Here is an 18,079-nt window from a genome sequence, read left to right on the forward strand (position 1 = left end):
ACATTTAGTTTCTCAAATTTGATTATTCCCACGCCTCAATGAAAGGGCAGACTGACTTTCTTAAGTGCTATTTTTAACTTATCTGCAAGGCCAAATAAATCAGTAACCCCCAAGTGCAAGTAAATAAATCAACATTCCATCAATTCCCTCAGGAAATTGTGGCTTTGGGTTTGTGAATATTTTGAGAATAATTTGAGAGTAGCAGACTTCCGTAGAAAGAGCTTCAAAATGGGTACAGGATCTTTTAAAGATATATGATTGAATAGCATGTGGACAGCCCTCTCACAAAGAACCCCTCCTGATCTGTGAGTTATACTTGCCACCAGTAATTAGAGCAAATATGTGCAAACTAAAATATCTAGACCCTTGCAATGGAATTCTGATGGGATCTATGGCCTAAATATGGGTGGGACTGATGGAATTGAGAAACCTCCTTAAACATGTGAATGAAATTTTTTTCAGTCCCCTAACATATTAAGGAAGCTTAGCCTAAGGGTTGGACAGGGTACCGAAAGCATGAGGCGAGACAGGAATTCCCTCCTGTAGTACATTCATCTTGAGCCATGTGAACCCAAAGCACCACAGGATCCACAACAGCTACAGTATAAGAATGGAGATTTCTTGGCCGGACGTGGCGGCTCATGCATGTAATCCCAGCACCTTGGGAGGTTGATGTGGTTGGATCACTAGGTCAAGAGATCGAGACCATCCTGGCCAACATGGTGAAACCCTGTTTCTACTAAAATATAAAAATTAGCTGGGCGTGGTGGCATGTGCCTGTAGTCCCAGCTACTCAGAAGGCTGAGGCAGGAGAATTGCTTGAACCGGGGAGGCAGAGGTTGCAGTGAGCTGAGATCGTGCCACTTCATTCCAGCCTGGGGACAGAGTGAGACTCCATCTCAAAAAAAAAAAAAAAAAAAGAGATTTCTCAACCCATCCAGCAAGGACAGGGCAGCAAGAATTTAAGATATGAGCCCTTTGACCATCTTTCTCTGTCTTCTACCCAGGCCTACCTAGAAATTTTGGGTTGAGAAATGTATGGCTGAAAATGCCCTAAGATGTTTGAAATTCTGGTTGGTAAGACCACAAGCTCTACAAGGTCTGTGTTACTCTGCAAGTCAGCAGTGCATGAAAAGGCATTGTTACTTATTTATGGTGATATTTTCCTATGTTATAGCTACAGCTGACCAGTCAGCAGCTTCATTTGAAATGGAAATGTCTCAGACTGGCTTCAGTGCTCATTATTCACAGGTATGTTGACCAGTTGGTAGAAAATGAAATATATGTTTGCAAGGCTTCCTCTCCCAAATACAACATCTAGTACTGTAAGTGCAATGTGCAGTTCATAGCTTGAACAATTGTGCAAGCTATGATGATGTTTGCTAATTCAAACAGAAAAATGTCATTTCACAAGCTTCTTATTAGAAAAACATGTTCTCTTACATAACTCACTGCATTGTACTAACAGTTGTGAATCAGACAGTGTGAGCTGTGCCTTATTGTAATTATGTACCTATCTAAATGAAATAATTTAGCATATTTGCTAAAGATGTAAAATATGTTTCCACAGTATCAAAAAATTCAAGGGTCTTATTAGAAATTCATGTTCAAGACCTAGGATTCTTGGCACCCAGAATAAAGTAGAAAGGCAAGATTAGAAAACATATCATTTGTAGTTAATGAAAGAAAAGGCATAATGGTCCTTGCAAAAGAGTATTGACATTTCCATGTGCAATTTTACTGTATCATTTGGGCAAGTTACTTGTGCCTCAGTTTCCTTTTCTGTAAAACAGGTATGGTAACAATAGCATCTAGCCCATAGAGTTATTATGAGAATTATATGAGTTAGTAAATGTAAAGCACTTTGAACACTGCCTATACACATTGTTAATTGTGTTTAAGTGTTTGCTGTTATTATTTTTATTAAATATTATTATCTTCTCTATTTGTGTGTAAGGACTGGGTCATGCTTGGAGCAGTAGGAGCCTATGATTGGAATGGAACAGTTGTCATGCAGAAGGCTGATAAAATCATAATCCCTCAAAACACAACCTTTAATATTGAGTCTACCAAAATGAATGAACCTCTTGCTTCTTATTTAGGTAAGGTTTGAGTATAATTATAAAAGGGCATTTTTTAATTTTCAATTTTTTACCTTTAGCATTATTTGCTTGTATTTCTATAGTCTTACAATCACATAGCAAGATTATTTCAAAGAGTTGGATATTTTCCATAACCTGTTCAAAGTTTCAGGCCTTTGAGCAGCTTTAATTAGTCAAAATGACAGAATATGGAAGTCATTTTTTGTTAGTAGGGCTATCTAATGCAGGGAATGGTTTAGGATGAGATGTGTACTTTCTGATATGTTGTTTCCCTGTGTCTGGTATCAACTTTAACTTCAAGAAGAGCTTTGAACCTGGTAGACAGGAAATGAGGGTAGAAAAGGAAACCTTGACTTCTCCTGTATCCTGAAAACCAAACTCTCATATTGTCTTAAACGTCTTCTATCTTTAATTTATTTCTATGGGTCCTAATTTTGGAAAAGAAAAATGTGTTTTGTCATGTAACTTCTTCCTTAATAGCGCTACTCACAATCAGACAAATATTGAACTTAAGCCCAGTGATGTAACATTGTCTTGTTTCCCAGCGTCTTGCCAGAAATGGGGAGGTATGTGTCTGGCACCACTTTATTTGGGATCTATACCAAGCTGAGTGATGCCTAGGGGATGCCAGGGAAATCTCCCATCACTGAAAAAAGATCTCCGCAAACAGTTGGAAGGACTTAGAATGGAAAGTACTATCAGGATATGGCTTCCCACCTCTTACTCATTCTGCAAATATTTGGGGGCTCCTCTTTTGCCGCAGGCATTGATCTTAGTGCTGGGGATGCAGTGATAAAGGAGACAAATGTCTTGTCCTGGAAGCAGTCACATTTTCACGGATTAGTATTCCTCTCTGGGATCTTTCTGTCCCAGAGGCAAGTCTTTTTCTCTCTGTCCCAGTTGCTTTCTATTTTACCATGAAGGTGGCAGGACTTTACTGCTATGTTTATACATCTCCTTATTCAAGGACACCTATTAAAGCTGTAGGGTCAGCAGGACTTAAGAAGAATGAAAGGACTAGAGTTTTAGATGACTAAAAATGTAACAGTGAACAGCTACACTGACTGCTAAAATCTCTTAAGACATGTAGAACTGTGTGAATGAAAGTCTAGTCTATTTCTCATAAAAATCCTACTACATTCCACTCTGGTCAGGCAACAGCTAGAGAATTTCATTGTTCTAAGTATCACATATTCTCTATGTATTATTTTATTGGAGAAATGACAAACTAAGATGTGCCAGTAAAAGATTACGTAGAGAAGGCAGCTCCAGAAGCAATTCCCTGCTACAAGTCTCACTCTCTCCAAAATTTAAAGAAATTGAAGGTTAGAAAACAAAGTGTGCATTGCATGTCTTTTAAATATTTGGAGGATTGTGACATGAAATATAGGTGTTAGGCTTAAAATTCATTTCAAATTATAGCATTAAAAGAGATCCTATGGAGCTTGTAGTCTTAATTTCCAATTGAGAAACTGAGAGATAGAACAATTATGTCCCAGCTGCCTATGGCAGGTGTGAAACCATAATTGAGGGCTCTTGATTCTTACATCAGTGTTCATATCACCATACTGATAAAACTGATTCTGGGTTAATCAAGAAAGCACTCCACAAATATTGATACCAGTAATGTGCCAAACACTGAGTTTATAAATAGAGAATAAAAAGACAGATGAGGCAGATCAATTCCTACACTGATAAACCTTACTTTTTTGAGTGAGAGACAATAATGAAACAAGCAATAACAATCAATATGATATGTGTTATGACACAGAATCCCTAAAACAGAAGGAAATGACTTAGATTAGATATCTTCTAAAAGTTATTTACATCCTAAGGTTCTATGAGACTGTTTTATGTGAAATACCTTGGAATCAAGAACCAGCTTAACCTGAGGCTTCTTTCTATTCTATGTAGAATAAATGTAGAACATCTATCTTCCTATATAATGGATGACATATAAATTAGTAAAACTCCTTATGAAAGGCATTTGACAATGTGTTTACAGAGCTGTAAAAGTGTTCATATCACATTTATACAGAAATTTCACTTCTGTGGATCTAACCTCAGGGAAAAAAATCCGATATTTAAGAATGCCAGCTGGGCACAGTGACTCACACCTATAATCCAAGCACTTTGGGAGGCCGAGGCAGGGGGATCACCTGAGGTCAGGAGTTTTGAGACCAGCCTGACCAACATGGAGAAACCCTATCTCTACTAAAAATACAAAATTAGCCAGGCATGGTGGTACATGCCTGTAATTCCATATACTTGGAGGCTGAGTCAGGAGAATTGCTTGAACCCAGGAGGCAGAGGTTGCAGTGAGCTGAGATTGTACCATTACATTCCAGCCTGGGCAACAAGAGTGAAACTTCATCTAAAAAAAGAAAAAGGAAAGAAAAGAAAGAAAAGAATGCCAAGTAAACAATGATTTCCATTGTATTATTATGTATGGTGTTGGGGGAAAGGCCATTATCCTAAATGCCCAAAAATATGGAGATAGTTAAGTAAATAGTAAATCCACTTAACGAATATTATGCACCCATAAAAATAAAAACTAGAAAGCTGCTACTTCTGTGATACTAAGGACTTGACGTGGTTATGGCACAAGGCGTACAATTAGTGATAGCGATAAGGTCACAGAGACTTGAGTTTGTTTTCCGATTCTGCCCCTGGCTGTGGCTTTAGGCAAATTACTTTCCCTGTCAAAGCCTCAATTTTCCGATTTCTAAAATGGAAATAATTACATTGTATATATCATTTAAGTTGTTAGGAAAATAAAGTAATGACTATAAGATATTTAGTACTGTCCCTACACACAGTTAGCACTCAATGGGTGTTGTCTGTTATTTTATTATGTAAATGTTATTTTGTATTTTTTTATTATATAATGTTATATAATAAATATTCCTCTTTTTAGTATTGTGGTAGGCAGGATAATGATCCCCAAATATGTCCATGTCCTAATCCCAGGACCCATGAATATGTTACCTTGTATGGCAAAAGGGACTTTTCACATATGATTAAATTAAGGATCCTGAGATGGGAAGATTATCCTCAGATATCTGGCTGGGCCTGATATAATCACACATTCCAAAAATCAGGGAACTTCCCCTGGATGTGGCCAGAGGGAGATAGAACTATGGAAAAATGGTCAGAGAGATGCAATGTTTTTGGCTTTAAAAATAAAGGGAGGCCACAAGCCAAAAACTGTGAATGGCTCTAGAGCTACAAAGGGCAGGAAAATGGATTCTCCTTGATAGGCTCCAGAAAGGAACACCGCCCTGCCAACATCCTGCTGTTTAGTCCAGGAAGCTCTATGCCAGACTTCTAATATACATAATTGTAAGATAATAAGTTTGTGCTGCTTTAAGCCACCAAGTTTGTGGTAATTTGTTACAGCAGCAATAGAAAACTCATACATAATATATAATAATAATAGTAGCTGACATTAGTACTATGACTAATAAGTATTGAGTATTTACAAAGTTAAAGACACTGTGTCAAGTCCACAAAGATGTATGTGATATTGTTGCCACTCTTAGGAAGTCCACACATTTTAGTTGATAACACTGTAACTTTTGATATTCTGAATTATATGAGATTAAATTTCTTTAAAACAAACTCTTAAGAATCCTAAATCTGTCATTCCCAAAAAGCTTGGGTTAAAGTTTGCTTAAAGCAGACCTGGAGACTTCAACTTAAAGATATCACTGCAAATAAGAAAATATTGAAAGAATCTTTATTTCTGACCACAGGATTTAAATATATGACTTCTCTCTGTCCAGGAAAGGAAATTTTTGAATATGTTCTCTACAATGTGTTGAGATTTTCTTTTCTGTTTCATGAATTATTTTATTAGTTTACTTAGAAGTGAGAGTATATGACATTTTTCCAACATAATAATGTCTAATACATGTAAGATTTCTTTCAAAATAGAAAAGCACCCAGAAAAGGCAGGGCAGAATAGCTTGGGGTTTTTTTTCCCACCCAAAGTATTATTCTAAATCTGAAATGAAGTTTTCAAAATGTTTTTTTGTGGGGGTCACAAATTAAGAGACTGAATGTATTTTTCCTGAATCTGTATGGATTGCAAGTCATAAGACTATGAAAAATCTTATGAAGGAAGTAAAGTAAGAGGCAGAGGCTCTGTTAGAAAAATCCCATACTTATCAGTAATGATCAGGAAGCTGTAAGAACTGAAGCTGTCGAACATCCGTCTCAGGACATAATCATACAGCTATCTTTCTATTATCCAAACTATCTTATGCCAGTACAGGCATAGCAAGTGGATTTGATGGTGAGAATACAGTTGGGACGGTGTTCCCCTGCCTCCTTCCCCAAGAGTTTGCTCAATTCTGTTCCTGCCATACAGCTGCCAGAGGAGAGGGAAAGATGTGAGGCAATGTCACGGCATCAAGACAGATCATGCCTATTATACCTGTACCTCACTAGATCCTTGCCCTTTTCCCAAGAAGTGAATTATGAGAGCTAACGGAATTCATTTTTTATAAATCCATGGAAAGGGCTATGCCATCCATTTTTGCCTTTTCTTCCTTTTTTTTTTTTTTTCCTTTATATTTGAGACAGAGTTTCCTCTTATTGTCCAGGATGGAGTACAGTGGCAGGATCTCTGCTCACTGCAACCTCTTCTTCCTAGGTTCAAGCAACTCTCCTGCCTCAGCCTCCCGAGTAGCTGGGATTACAGGTGCCAACCACCACGCCTGGCTAATTTTTTGTATTTTTGGTAGAGAGAGAGTTTCATTATGTTGGCCAGACTGGTCTCAAACTCCTGACCTCAGGTGATCCGCCTGCCTGGGTCTCCCGAAGTGCTGGGATTACAGGCGTGAGTCACTGTGCCTGGCCCTTCTCTTCCATCTTATGATTTTATTTTTCAGGAAACACTATTATGCTTAAATATTTATAATTATCTCCCTTCTCTTAAAATTAGGCTTTACTTGTCTCTGGCTCTCTTTTTATTTTCCTCTTTCTTGTCTTTAGACACCCAAGCCTCAATTAGTAAATCTGCTAACTGCTAGTTACTGTCCCTGAGATGATTTCATTTTTAATTATCAAGTATAAGTCATAAAAGATAGTTAACTAAATAATCCCAAAACTCCTAGCCTCAAACATAATTTTCAATTCATTTTTAAAAAGGGGCTTTTATCAAGTTACATTCACAACTCTGCAAATTACACACACACACACACACACACACAAACAGGAACTAACACTCTCATTCTACTCCCTTCTTTAAACTTCTTAGTAGAGTGTCATGAAATAAAACAGCCTTCATTTTGCACATTCTTCTTTTCCATTTTATGTGTGTATAAACATGGCCTGAAAGTTTCACTTTAAAACAATATTGCGGTTAGCAATATAAACACATAACACATTACATGTTTGAAAAAATATTTCACATTCTATTACGTATAATAATAAAAAACCTTCAAAAAAAGATGAAGGAATGAGAATGTGAAGAATATTCATAAAGGACAATATGTCTGATGAATTATAAATTATAAAATCTTTTGTTCCTTTTTAACATTTTTGTAAGAAAATGAAGCTTACTTTGTAGTAAATACTTGGTGAGTTAGGAAAATGATCTTTTTCTCAAGGAAAAGTGCTGCTCTGTGGCATTTTGAAAAATAATCTTACTTCTGCTCCACTGAAGAAATCTGGTTATTAGAAGAGTTATTCCTTTTATAAAATCAAAATCTGCATGTGGTAATTTTTATTCACTAATGTGGCTCTGTTCTCAAAACACAAAGAATAAATTTAATTTTTCACTTAAAAACACAATTTATGCTCTTCCTGTAAGCAGCCTGAGATGATCTCTTAAAATGGTTCACTATTAACTTGACCTAGAAAAACCCATAAAATCAGGCAAATCAAAAGATTCAAATCTTTGTGTTCTTTTTAAGAGCATCCATGAAACTACCCAGGCAATCAAGGGTATGTATATCTGAAAAGCCACCAAATATCTTAAAGCTGTAACTTCAGAGAAACACTGTGTGTGTGCCGTTCCATCGTTGCAATGGTGGAGTTGGTAGATGTGTCCAGAGTCAAACAATGGAGCTGGACAGAGGGTTTATGGCTCCCAAAGACTGCTGAAAGTTTGTTGCGCATGCTTAAAAATGTGAAAAGCGGTGCTGAACTTAAAGGTTTTTATGTAGATTCTCTTAACATTATGTACGTCTAGGTGGGCGAAGTACCCAAGATACACTGGCTCTATTTACAGGGCTCGTGGTCAGATTAACCTACACATGACCCCCACCCCCATTACCCCACCCACCACACTGAGATGATTCTTACTGAAGTAGAACAAATTTTTCTAAAGCAGAGGAGGAAGTTGCAAAGAAGAAAACGGTATCCCAAAAGAAACTGAAGAAACAGAAATAATGACCCAGGAATAACTTAAATATGAAATATATGCAAATAAAACCAGAAGCAGAAAAAAGACAATTCAAAATTGTAAAGAGCATGAAAGCTCAATTAAAAAGAAGAAAGATCAGATAAATGAAAAATAATTCAAGCTCTCTATTGAGTAAAATCACATTAAAATCACAGCGAGGGAGTGTTGTTAGACAATGTTTAACACCTATTAAAACATACACAAATTTAAATAATAGTAATGATACACAAAGCCTGGAACAGTTTCATGAAATTGACTTTTAAATGGCTGTTCATAGAACAAAGTAGTACAAATTTTCTGGAAACAATTTTCTAGACACTGTAAGAACCATTAAAAACCTTGATCCAGTAATCTATTTCTTAAAATTTAGTGTCAAAAAATCCAGAAGGGGAACAAATTTAAATGCTTTTTGAAGTCTTACATATAATACCAAAAATATTAAAACCACCTAAATTCTAGTGTTTCATTAAGGGAATGGTCAGGTAATATAAATGCAATGTCATTACACTTTAACCAAGAGAAATAGTCTTTAGTTATTTAAAATTACAATTTAAAAAGCTAGTAGCAGCACAGAAAACATTTACATTTTCTATTATTCCAATTATATAAAAAGTGTTAATATCTGTAGTGCAGACACATATATCCAAATGAAGTACTAAATTGATTTATTACAAATTGGGGTGGGGGTGTGCAATTTTTTCTTTTTGTGTTATTGTTACATCATTTGTGATTTTAAACAATGAAAAACTGAAATTGGGGGGAAAATAGCTTCTCAGGAGAAAGCAGTTGTGGTAGATAGAGAGCACATTAAAAGCTTCCACCAGGCCGGGCGCGGTGGCTCACACCTGTAATCCCAGCACTTTGGGAGGCTGAGGTCGGTGGATCACGAGGTGAAGAGATCGAGACCATCCTGGCCATGGTGAAACCCCATCTCTACTAAAAATACAAAAATTAGCCAGGCATAGTGGCAAGAGCCTGTGGTCCCAGCTACTCGGGAGACTGAGGCGGAAGAATTGCTTGAACCCAGGAGGTGGAGGTTGCAGTGAGCCGAGATTGTGCCATTGCACTCCAGCCTGGCGACAGAGCAAGACTGCATCTCAAAATAAATAAATAAATAAATAAAGCTTCCACCAAAACAAATACTTTCATGTTATTTTCAAAAAGTGTTCATATAAAAATGGTTCTATCAGCCATTTAAAAATAGTCTTAATTTATTACATGAAGACTTTAAGGGTTCAGGTCGTAAGTCTGGAATCTTTCTTGTATTAGGTTACACAGTAAACTCTGCCACTGCTGCTTCTGGAGATGTGCTCTATATTGCTGGACAGCCTCGGTACAATCATACAGGCCAGGTCATTATCTACAGGATGGAAGATGGAAACATCAAAATTCTCCAGACACTCAGTGGAGAACAGGTAAACTTGAAAAATATTGTTTTATTTAAATTAATCTATTCATACTCTGTGTATGTTTACTATCATTCAAAACTTTTAAAAATGCAATACCTACATATTCATTAACGACTGGGAACAGAGCCCCGTGTTAGGTTCTTTGGAAGGATGTATAGTGTCGGTATCTTTAACTTCATGTTGGATGGGGGTGGAGATAAGATGTATAATAGATGTAGATACAGACGTACAAATACGTACACAAGGAAAGAGATCCAAAACATTAGGAAGCATGAAAGTACCAGTGACCCAGACAATACAGTCAGAATATGATGAGATTGCTTTAAGCTTGGATTGGTGCAGAAAGGTTTATTAAGAGATGAAATTTGGGCTGAATCTAGAAGGGATGATAGACTGTAGATGGGTAGAAAGAGCAGTGAAAGAAAAAGTTAAAAAGGTAACATGGACCTATATTATGTGATGTTTTGAATGGTAAATTAAGAGCCTTGATTTTATCCTGGAAGTAAAAGGAAATTGTCAATATGTAATATTGGAAAATTCTTATTAGATAGTATTGAATATTAAAAGAAGTTTGGGAAATTATACATGAAAAACATTTATATATATGTATATATATAAACTGAAAGAAATATCAGAAATATGTAAACATGAGACTTATACACACACACATATTAACTGAAACAAACATTTGAATTGTGATAGCTGGGGTAACTTTTGTCTCTAAAAAGTTTTCTGTATTTTTCAACAGTTCTACAAGAATGTATTAACTTTATTCTACAATCCTTTCACAGAGGGTGGGAGAGGGTTTCTTCTTAGCCTTCACTAAATACTCCAACTCTCTAGACGAGAGGAGAGAGCTGCATCAGCCCTTCTGCTCTGCAGGAGTTGGAGCTGCAGCCCAGCGCAGTAGCAAAGCTCAAGTGCAGGGATACTCACATTAGGCAGGTCCACAAACTCACTGGCTTTAAACCCACATGCCCCACAGGAGCAGTATCTTTTATGACAACACCATAGACATAGCTTCCAGGGTCTCTACAAAGGGCATGCTGGCTACAAGAATAACTGCACACTGGGAAGTCAAAAATACATCTTCATCAGATACTTACAATTCATTTATAGTTCCACACAGCCTGAATACAATATTCCAATAAGAGGTTACTTTTACCCTGGTCAGTGTTGCTTAGCCTTAGCAGTACAGTTGAAATCCCAGCCTCAGCAGATTCCCAGGGAAACAGAGTTAGAGTAAGTAAAGATCAGATCCTCATATACCAGGTGAAAGTGTTTTATTAGCTCTTTGCCCACAATTATACTTGGAAAATGCATAACAGTTAGAATAAGATTATTGTTGTAGCTCAAAGTGGAGATAAGAAGAACGTAAAATAAAATGTCAGCAATAAAAATGGAAAAGGAAGGGGCACGACAGATATCAATAAGAAGAAACTGACAATAGTAAAATGAAGCATTTTAGATGACATCTTAGATCCATTATCGCTCCATTAATTGTCTACAAAATAGGAAGCGTCAAATTTGATGAAAATCTGCATGTGAAAGTTGAGGAGAGTGTCATGAATGATTTAAATTGTGAATGATTTCATTTTCAAGCCTGGGAATCTGAAAGAAAGGTGGTTTCATGGTGAAAATGTCAACACTTCCAGCAATTTAGGAATTTTTAACAATGATGTTTGGCTTTTAGACATGTTCCCTGTAACAGTAAGCACAAATTCAGGTATTTGCAGGTGCCAGTAAAGTAAAATCAAAATAGGTGAAGTCAATGAGTAAAGCTGCTGGGCAAAAACCACAGGAAGTGGTGGGAACCATGGCCCTGGGCAACTAGTGAGCTTCCATTCAGCTCCAGTTGACTGTTGCCACGTGGGAAGGAAAGCCCGGTGTTGCAAGATCTTGTATTTTATTTATGTTTATAATTAATTCAACTTTTAAAGAAAACCTTTTAAGCCCCACAAAAAAACTGTGAGAAAAGTGCATTCAAAAGTCAGTGTCTTTTGCCCACATGCCCTAGAACTGTAGAACTGAAGCCTTGAGAAGGAAGACAGAAAGATATTTGCAATTGCCTTAGTAGACACGTTTAAGAAGGGTTGCTCATCTAGGGTAAGAGAATAGAAAATAGCTACAGGTCTGAGCTCTAAAAGAGGCCAAAATTTAGAAAATGGGAAGGGGGGAAAAGCCAGTAAATAAGAGAAGAGTGGTCTATGCCACAGGTGCAGAAGCAAGAAAGTAAGATTAAAATCACAGAGCAAGAGAGTAAGAGTAAAATCACAGACGCCAGTACAGGGAGATTCAATAAGATAATTGTTAAGAGCATCAAATATTAAACATGGAACAATATTTGGAAAGGTTATTTAAGCACTTAGATAATGAAGTATAAGTTCTTTGCTTTTCTCTAAACATATTCCTGTCTTTAAATGAGAAAACATACTACTGTAAGGGATGATCCTCCTGCAGTCCTTCTATATTTTTCCATCTCCCATAGCTGCTGGGATAAGACTTAACCATTTCGTTGAGAAGACAATCTTCCAAGACTATATGAGGTGAAATACGCCATACCAGTATTCCAGGACAACTCAGTTACTTATAATGTATTTAAACATATATGCAACCATTCCAGAATGCATACTACTGCATTTTTGTTATTATGCATTCTACTGCATTATTATAATTTTATTTCCTTAAAAAATCACTATGGTATTACTGACCTTTTCTGATTTGTGGAGAAGAAAGAGAGATTAGAGTGAAATCTAAAGAAATTCATGTTGTTACTGTCAGGAGATGAAATCTGTAACAGCTGTTCATCTTCAAAGATGGAACCGACTAATATTCTTTATCCTCATGAAAGAGCTAATAAATAACTTTCAGGGAGCATCCATTTTTGTCTTTCATTTCCTTTGCCAACTAGCTCCTACTCTCGATTAACCAAATGCAGTTTTTAGTTTCCTTGAGAATTTCTGATGTTCATTGGGCTGTTTTCTTTCATTTTGTGTCCTAGATTGGTTCCTACTTCGGCAGTATTTTAACAACAATTGACATTGATAAGGATTCTAATACTGACATTCTTCTAGTTGGAGCCCCTATGTACATGGGAACGGAGAAAGAGGAGCAAGGAAAAGTGTACGTGTATGCTCTCAATCAGGTAATGGTATCTGAGTTTGGTAGAAATCCAGAAAAACCTCTTCCTTCTCTTTATTTTTGAATAATAAGTTCTAATTTTTCACTCACTTTGAAAAAACAGAGCAAAGAAGCTATTGGAATTCATTCACTCCACCAACCCCTCAGTTTTGAAATAATCATTTATAGTCTAATAAAGTAGCTCGAACCCTTAGATATTTTCTGTTTGGAAACTTGAATTGTGTTTAACAATATATAGGATAAAGGAGGTAATTATAAATATCACTAAACTGCTAAATAAATCCACAAGGCTTATTTAGTAGTGGCTTGGAGGCTTATCAGCTCTGGCCTGGAAGTGGATAATAACCTCAGCAGTTAAATCGTATTGGGTGGAGGGGGAGAAGTTACAAGTTTCAAGGCAGTGACACCGAAGGCTTGTAGGAGATACTTCATTGGGCTGGAGTGAGATTTTGTCTTCTATTCCTGACTTTAGACATCATTTTTAAAGTGAAATAATTTTTAATTACTTCATTAGAAGAGTGTTTTACTCTTTACAGCAAAGCCAGTGTTTATCTATTTAGCTTTTCCAAATATGTACATTCTCTCCTAAATTGAATATTTTAAATAATGAATCATATACTTTTTTCCTATCATTTTCTGGCTTCCTCCTGTCAACTTTTTTGTCCTGGGCTGTTTTGTCCTTTTTCCAGGAAAGGGTATTCTTGTTCACCTTTGCTCGTACTTTCTGTCTGGGTTTTTTTTTTTTTCCCCCTCCACTCTAGGCAGCTTTAGAGAAAGTTTCCTCTTTGAGCAGAATAAATCTTTGCTTTGCGCAATATTGGGTGAAGAAGGGATAGTGACACAAATTGAGGATTTAAATACTATTTGACCTGAAAAAGTTGCTGTGAATTATATACTCCTTCAATTGCATTAAAAAGAGACTCCATTAAAGTATGTGTCCCACATTTCTACAATCTGCTCTTTGGAATCCCTAACTTTGCTCTCAGATAGGCACACTTTTTAAGAAATTTTACCAGCTTTACCACTAATGTACAAATGGTTGTTAATAGCACTGATTTAGTATACTTTAAAAATTCTACTCTGCTGTAGTAATGATGGAAATCCGTAAGTATCCTATTTATCTTTCTTTCAGACAAGGTTTGAATATCAAATGAGCCTGGAACCTATTAAGCAGACTTGCTGTTCATCTCGGCAGCACAATTCATGCAAAAAACAAAACAAAAACGAGCCATGCGGGGCTCGTTTTGGAACTGCTATTGCTGCTGTAAAAGACCTCAATCTTGATGGATTTAATGACATCGTGATAGGAGCACCGCTGGAAGATGATCACGGGGGAGCTGTGTACATTTATCATGGAAGTGGCAAGACTATAAGAAAAGAGTATGCGCAAGTAAGCACTGAAACCTACAGACACTCACACTTGAGTGATGTCCATTCAATGCCAGGCATTCCCTATCTAACTTCATGAGTTATTTAATTTCTTCCTTCTGACCTTACTGGGAAACTAGATTTAATTCTCTTCTAAGTGTTCTTTATAGAGGAATTACTTTGTGTTTTATAGATTTATCTGGTTTCCTTTCTGTTGTTATTTTCCACGTCTCCAAGATTTTCCTTTTTTTTTTTTTTTTTTTGAGACGGAGTTTAGCTCTTGTTGCCCAGGCTATAGTGCAATGGTGCGATCTCCACTCACTGCAACCTCCGCCTCCCAGGTTCAAGCAATTCTCCTGCCTCAGCCTCCTGAGTAGCTGAGAATACAGGCATATACCACCATGCCCAGCTGATTTTGTATTTTTTCATAGTAGAGATGGGGTTTCTCCCTGTGGATTTGACTTTTTGAAACAGTAAAAAACAAAAGAATATTTTGTAACATGCTGTTTCATATCTGCAGTGTGTCCCCTTCTAAATAGAGACCACTGCTTTCTGAATAAGACAAAAATAATTACAACTTAGCCAATAAAGGAAATTAGATTCTTGGTTTTATATTTAATGTCCATGCTGTTATAATAAAATTGCATTGAATTTATATTTAGGCATTAAATTGATATATTTTCCTCAAATAAATTAGGATTTCTAAAGGTTTATAATTTTCTCACAAGTAATCCTTAGAAAGAAATAAATCTGAATATTAAGTTTAAGCTGCAGGAGACTTCTGTTATTCCTGCTTTTAATTTGTTGTCAGTTAACAGCTTTCATCCATAAGTTATTTTTCCTGCATTAGAAAAATAACAAGTTACCAAAGTGCTTAATGCGCTATAAAAACAGGAGAATTTAAAGGAGTTAGAAAGTAACTGCCTGTTTTTGAGTAATCATAGTCCGTTAGACATTGAATAACTACTTACAAATGAAACAAAATTCACTACCTTCTAGTTTATATATTACGAAAAGAAATCAGAATATTAATTATTTCTTTTCCTATTTGAGTATTCTCTTCGGCTCTGTAGTCAACAGAGTTCTCAAAATCTGTTCAGGTAATGCAAAGCTGTGTGATTTTTCATAAAACCATAATGACAATGTGAACAAAATAAAGGGCTTATTTCAGTAACAGCACTTGTATCCATTTGATAAATGATTTGTTTCTGTTGAAAATCCTTATGTCGTTATTTACTTAGCAAGAGACAGGCAATATTAATGACTGGTGCATGTTGGAATTAGGAAATGCAGGAAGAGGTACTTTCTTATATTCTACCACTTTATTCCTTCAGTGTCAATCCTGTAAATTTAATGGGGTAGCATTTGAAGTAGAAAAGGAAAGACAAATCATTGTTAGATGGAAAAGACTGTCATAAACAACTTATTTTCTAAATGATGGTAAATCAAGATGCAACTTTAAATGAAAACAACAAAAAAATAGAGTTGGATTTGTTTAGTTACTGGCAAATGTTTTTCCAAGGAATAAGTGAAGATGTGCTTACTCGTTTCCATGAGAACCAGAGATGCTGCTTATGTATGGGATAATCCAGAATCAAACAGTCAAGCCCATAGAACCAATAAGGCAGATATCTCCTGAATTATTTGCTTAAAAAATTGAGGAAATACTTTCCAATAAGCCTCACCTGTTTAAGCATGAAAAATGTTTCCATTTTGTTTGCTTTAGTGGGCTTCCTACTTTATGTTATTTATGTGGAAAACAAGAGGCTGGGAAGACTTGAAATTTAGGGAGGGTTCATAAGTCCTGTCTCCTACCATTAAAAGCATTCGCTTCAGCTTGAACCCACACTAAGTCAGGAAGTACAGATATCAAACATACTATGCATAGTAATGTGCACAGATCAGTCTTCAAGAGCTCCATATTCATTTGTGCCATCCTAATGTTGTGAATACATGTGAGTGGAATTGAGTCTCTGTGCGCTCAACTTTTGGACAATTTTTGAAAGACAGTAGAGATTACATATTGGAAAATGTATTTGATGGGATGTGTTATTTATACCCAGCCACAAAGTTCAGTGAATTCCAAATTGACCCCGAGGACAATTTTCTACTCCCCTCCCGGCTTTGCTGATATGATATGTTTTCAAGATTTCCAGTACCTTTAAATATGTCTGTGTGATGGGATTGGATAGGAAGTAGAAAGCACAGAACCAGTTACTCACACTGTTTCCTTTGAGGATTAGACAAAATTACATTACATAACTTTCCCCTCTCTCTCTGGTGTCAGTGACCTTGAAATGATTTTGTCTGTACTATAAAAAGAGCAATATCCTCTGGGAACATCTGAGTACTTCCTCTTATCTCCAGACGACGGACCTCTTGGGCGGATTCCCAAAAGATCTTTAATTTTTTTTTTTTTTTGTTAAACCATTTAAAATCTCAGATTTGAAGCTGTTTTGAACAGACTCTTCTCACATGAAACTCTTTTATTATTATTATTATTCTCACAGCGTATTCCATCAGGTGGGGATGGTGAGACATTGAAATTTTTTGGCCAGTCTATCCACGGAGAAATGGATTTAAATGGTGATGGTTTGACAGATGTGACTATTGGGGGCCTTGGCGGTGCTGCCCTCTTCTGGTATGTATTTTAATAACATCCTGTTAATCTGAGACTGGGTCACTCTAACTTGCAGAGCTCCCAGTATGATTGGAGCTTATGTCATACCAGGAATCTATTTCCTTTTGTGTTCACTATGCAGATACAAGTTATTCAGCTGAGTGAGCTGGAAATGTCAATACATCTTAAGAACAAAGAAGCTATATAAAAGGAACAAGTAGAATGAACTCTTAATTTGGTGTGTCTGTTACGTGGTTTACACCAAAATAGGCATTAGTTTTAGGAGAGGTACAGGCGAAGAGAAGATCTTATAGAGGATGTACTATAAACAAGAAAATATCACTAATATTGGGTTGCTTACAAGGTTTTAGAGATAACAGATTTTTTATTCATTTACCTAATACATAGAAACAGATCATTGTAGCCAGGCGCGGTGGCTCACGCCTGTAATCCCAGCACTTTGGGAGGCTGAGGCGGGCGGATCTCCTGAGGTCGGGAGTTCAAGACCAGCCTGACCCACATGGAGAAACCCCATCTCTATTAAAAATACAAAATCAGCCGGGAGTGTTGGTGCATGCCTGAAATCCCAGCTACTTGGAAGGCTGAGGCAGGAGAATCACTTGAACCCGGGAGGCAGAGGTTGAGGTGAGCCGAGATCACACCATTGCACTCCAACCTGGGCAACAAGAGTGCAACTCCATCTCAAAAAAAAAGAAGCAGATAATTGTGCATCACTGTCTGACTGCATTTATATTGTTAGTCATGCCTAGAGGCATCTTAAGTAATATCTTTGCTTAGCCTTTAAAATGCCCGCATCCCCAAACTACCCCAGTCTTTTCAGTTAGTTGTAAAAATCCAAGCCAATGGTCAGATACATACATTAATAATGCCTTATTTATTAATTATGAATAAAGTAATAATTTAGTAAGCAATAACATTAATAACCATAGTTTTAACCAGCTAAAATATCCTTTTTCAAAAACTGTTCTACTTGGAAAAAAATTATTAAGAAATCAAGAAGCAACTT

At 36.5% G+C, this 18,079-nt stretch overlaps 1 protein-coding gene across 2 annotated transcripts in view; it reads left to right on the forward strand.

The window, feature by feature from the left end:
* Nucleotides 1–18,079, forward strand: part of ITGA1 (integrin subunit alpha 1) — a 169,171-nt gene that overhangs the window by 105,627 nt on the left and 45,465 nt on the right. For both annotated transcript variants that reach the window (XM_064375966.1, XM_064375967.1), the window contains exons 10-15: nt 1,178–1,251; nt 1,958–2,102; nt 9,784–9,929; nt 12,925–13,068; nt 14,197–14,454; nt 16,943–17,073. In XM_064375966.1, the coding sequence (XP_064232036.1) occupies nt 1,178–1,251; nt 1,958–2,102; nt 9,784–9,929; nt 12,925–13,068; nt 14,197–14,454; nt 16,943–17,073 (898 nt within the window). The remainder of the gene's footprint in view (nt 1–1,177; nt 1,252–1,957; nt 2,103–9,783; nt 9,930–12,924; nt 13,069–14,196; nt 14,455–16,942; nt 17,074–18,079) is intronic.

The sequence above is a fragment of the Aotus nancymaae genome, unplaced genomic scaffold (genome assembly GCF_030222135.1).
Source record: "Aotus nancymaae isolate 86718 unplaced genomic scaffold, 86718_ANA_hifiasm-v0.15.2.pri h1tg000014l, whole genome shotgun sequence".
In the NCBI taxonomy this organism is placed as follows: Eukaryota; Metazoa; Chordata; class Mammalia; order Primates; family Aotidae; genus Aotus; species Aotus nancymaae.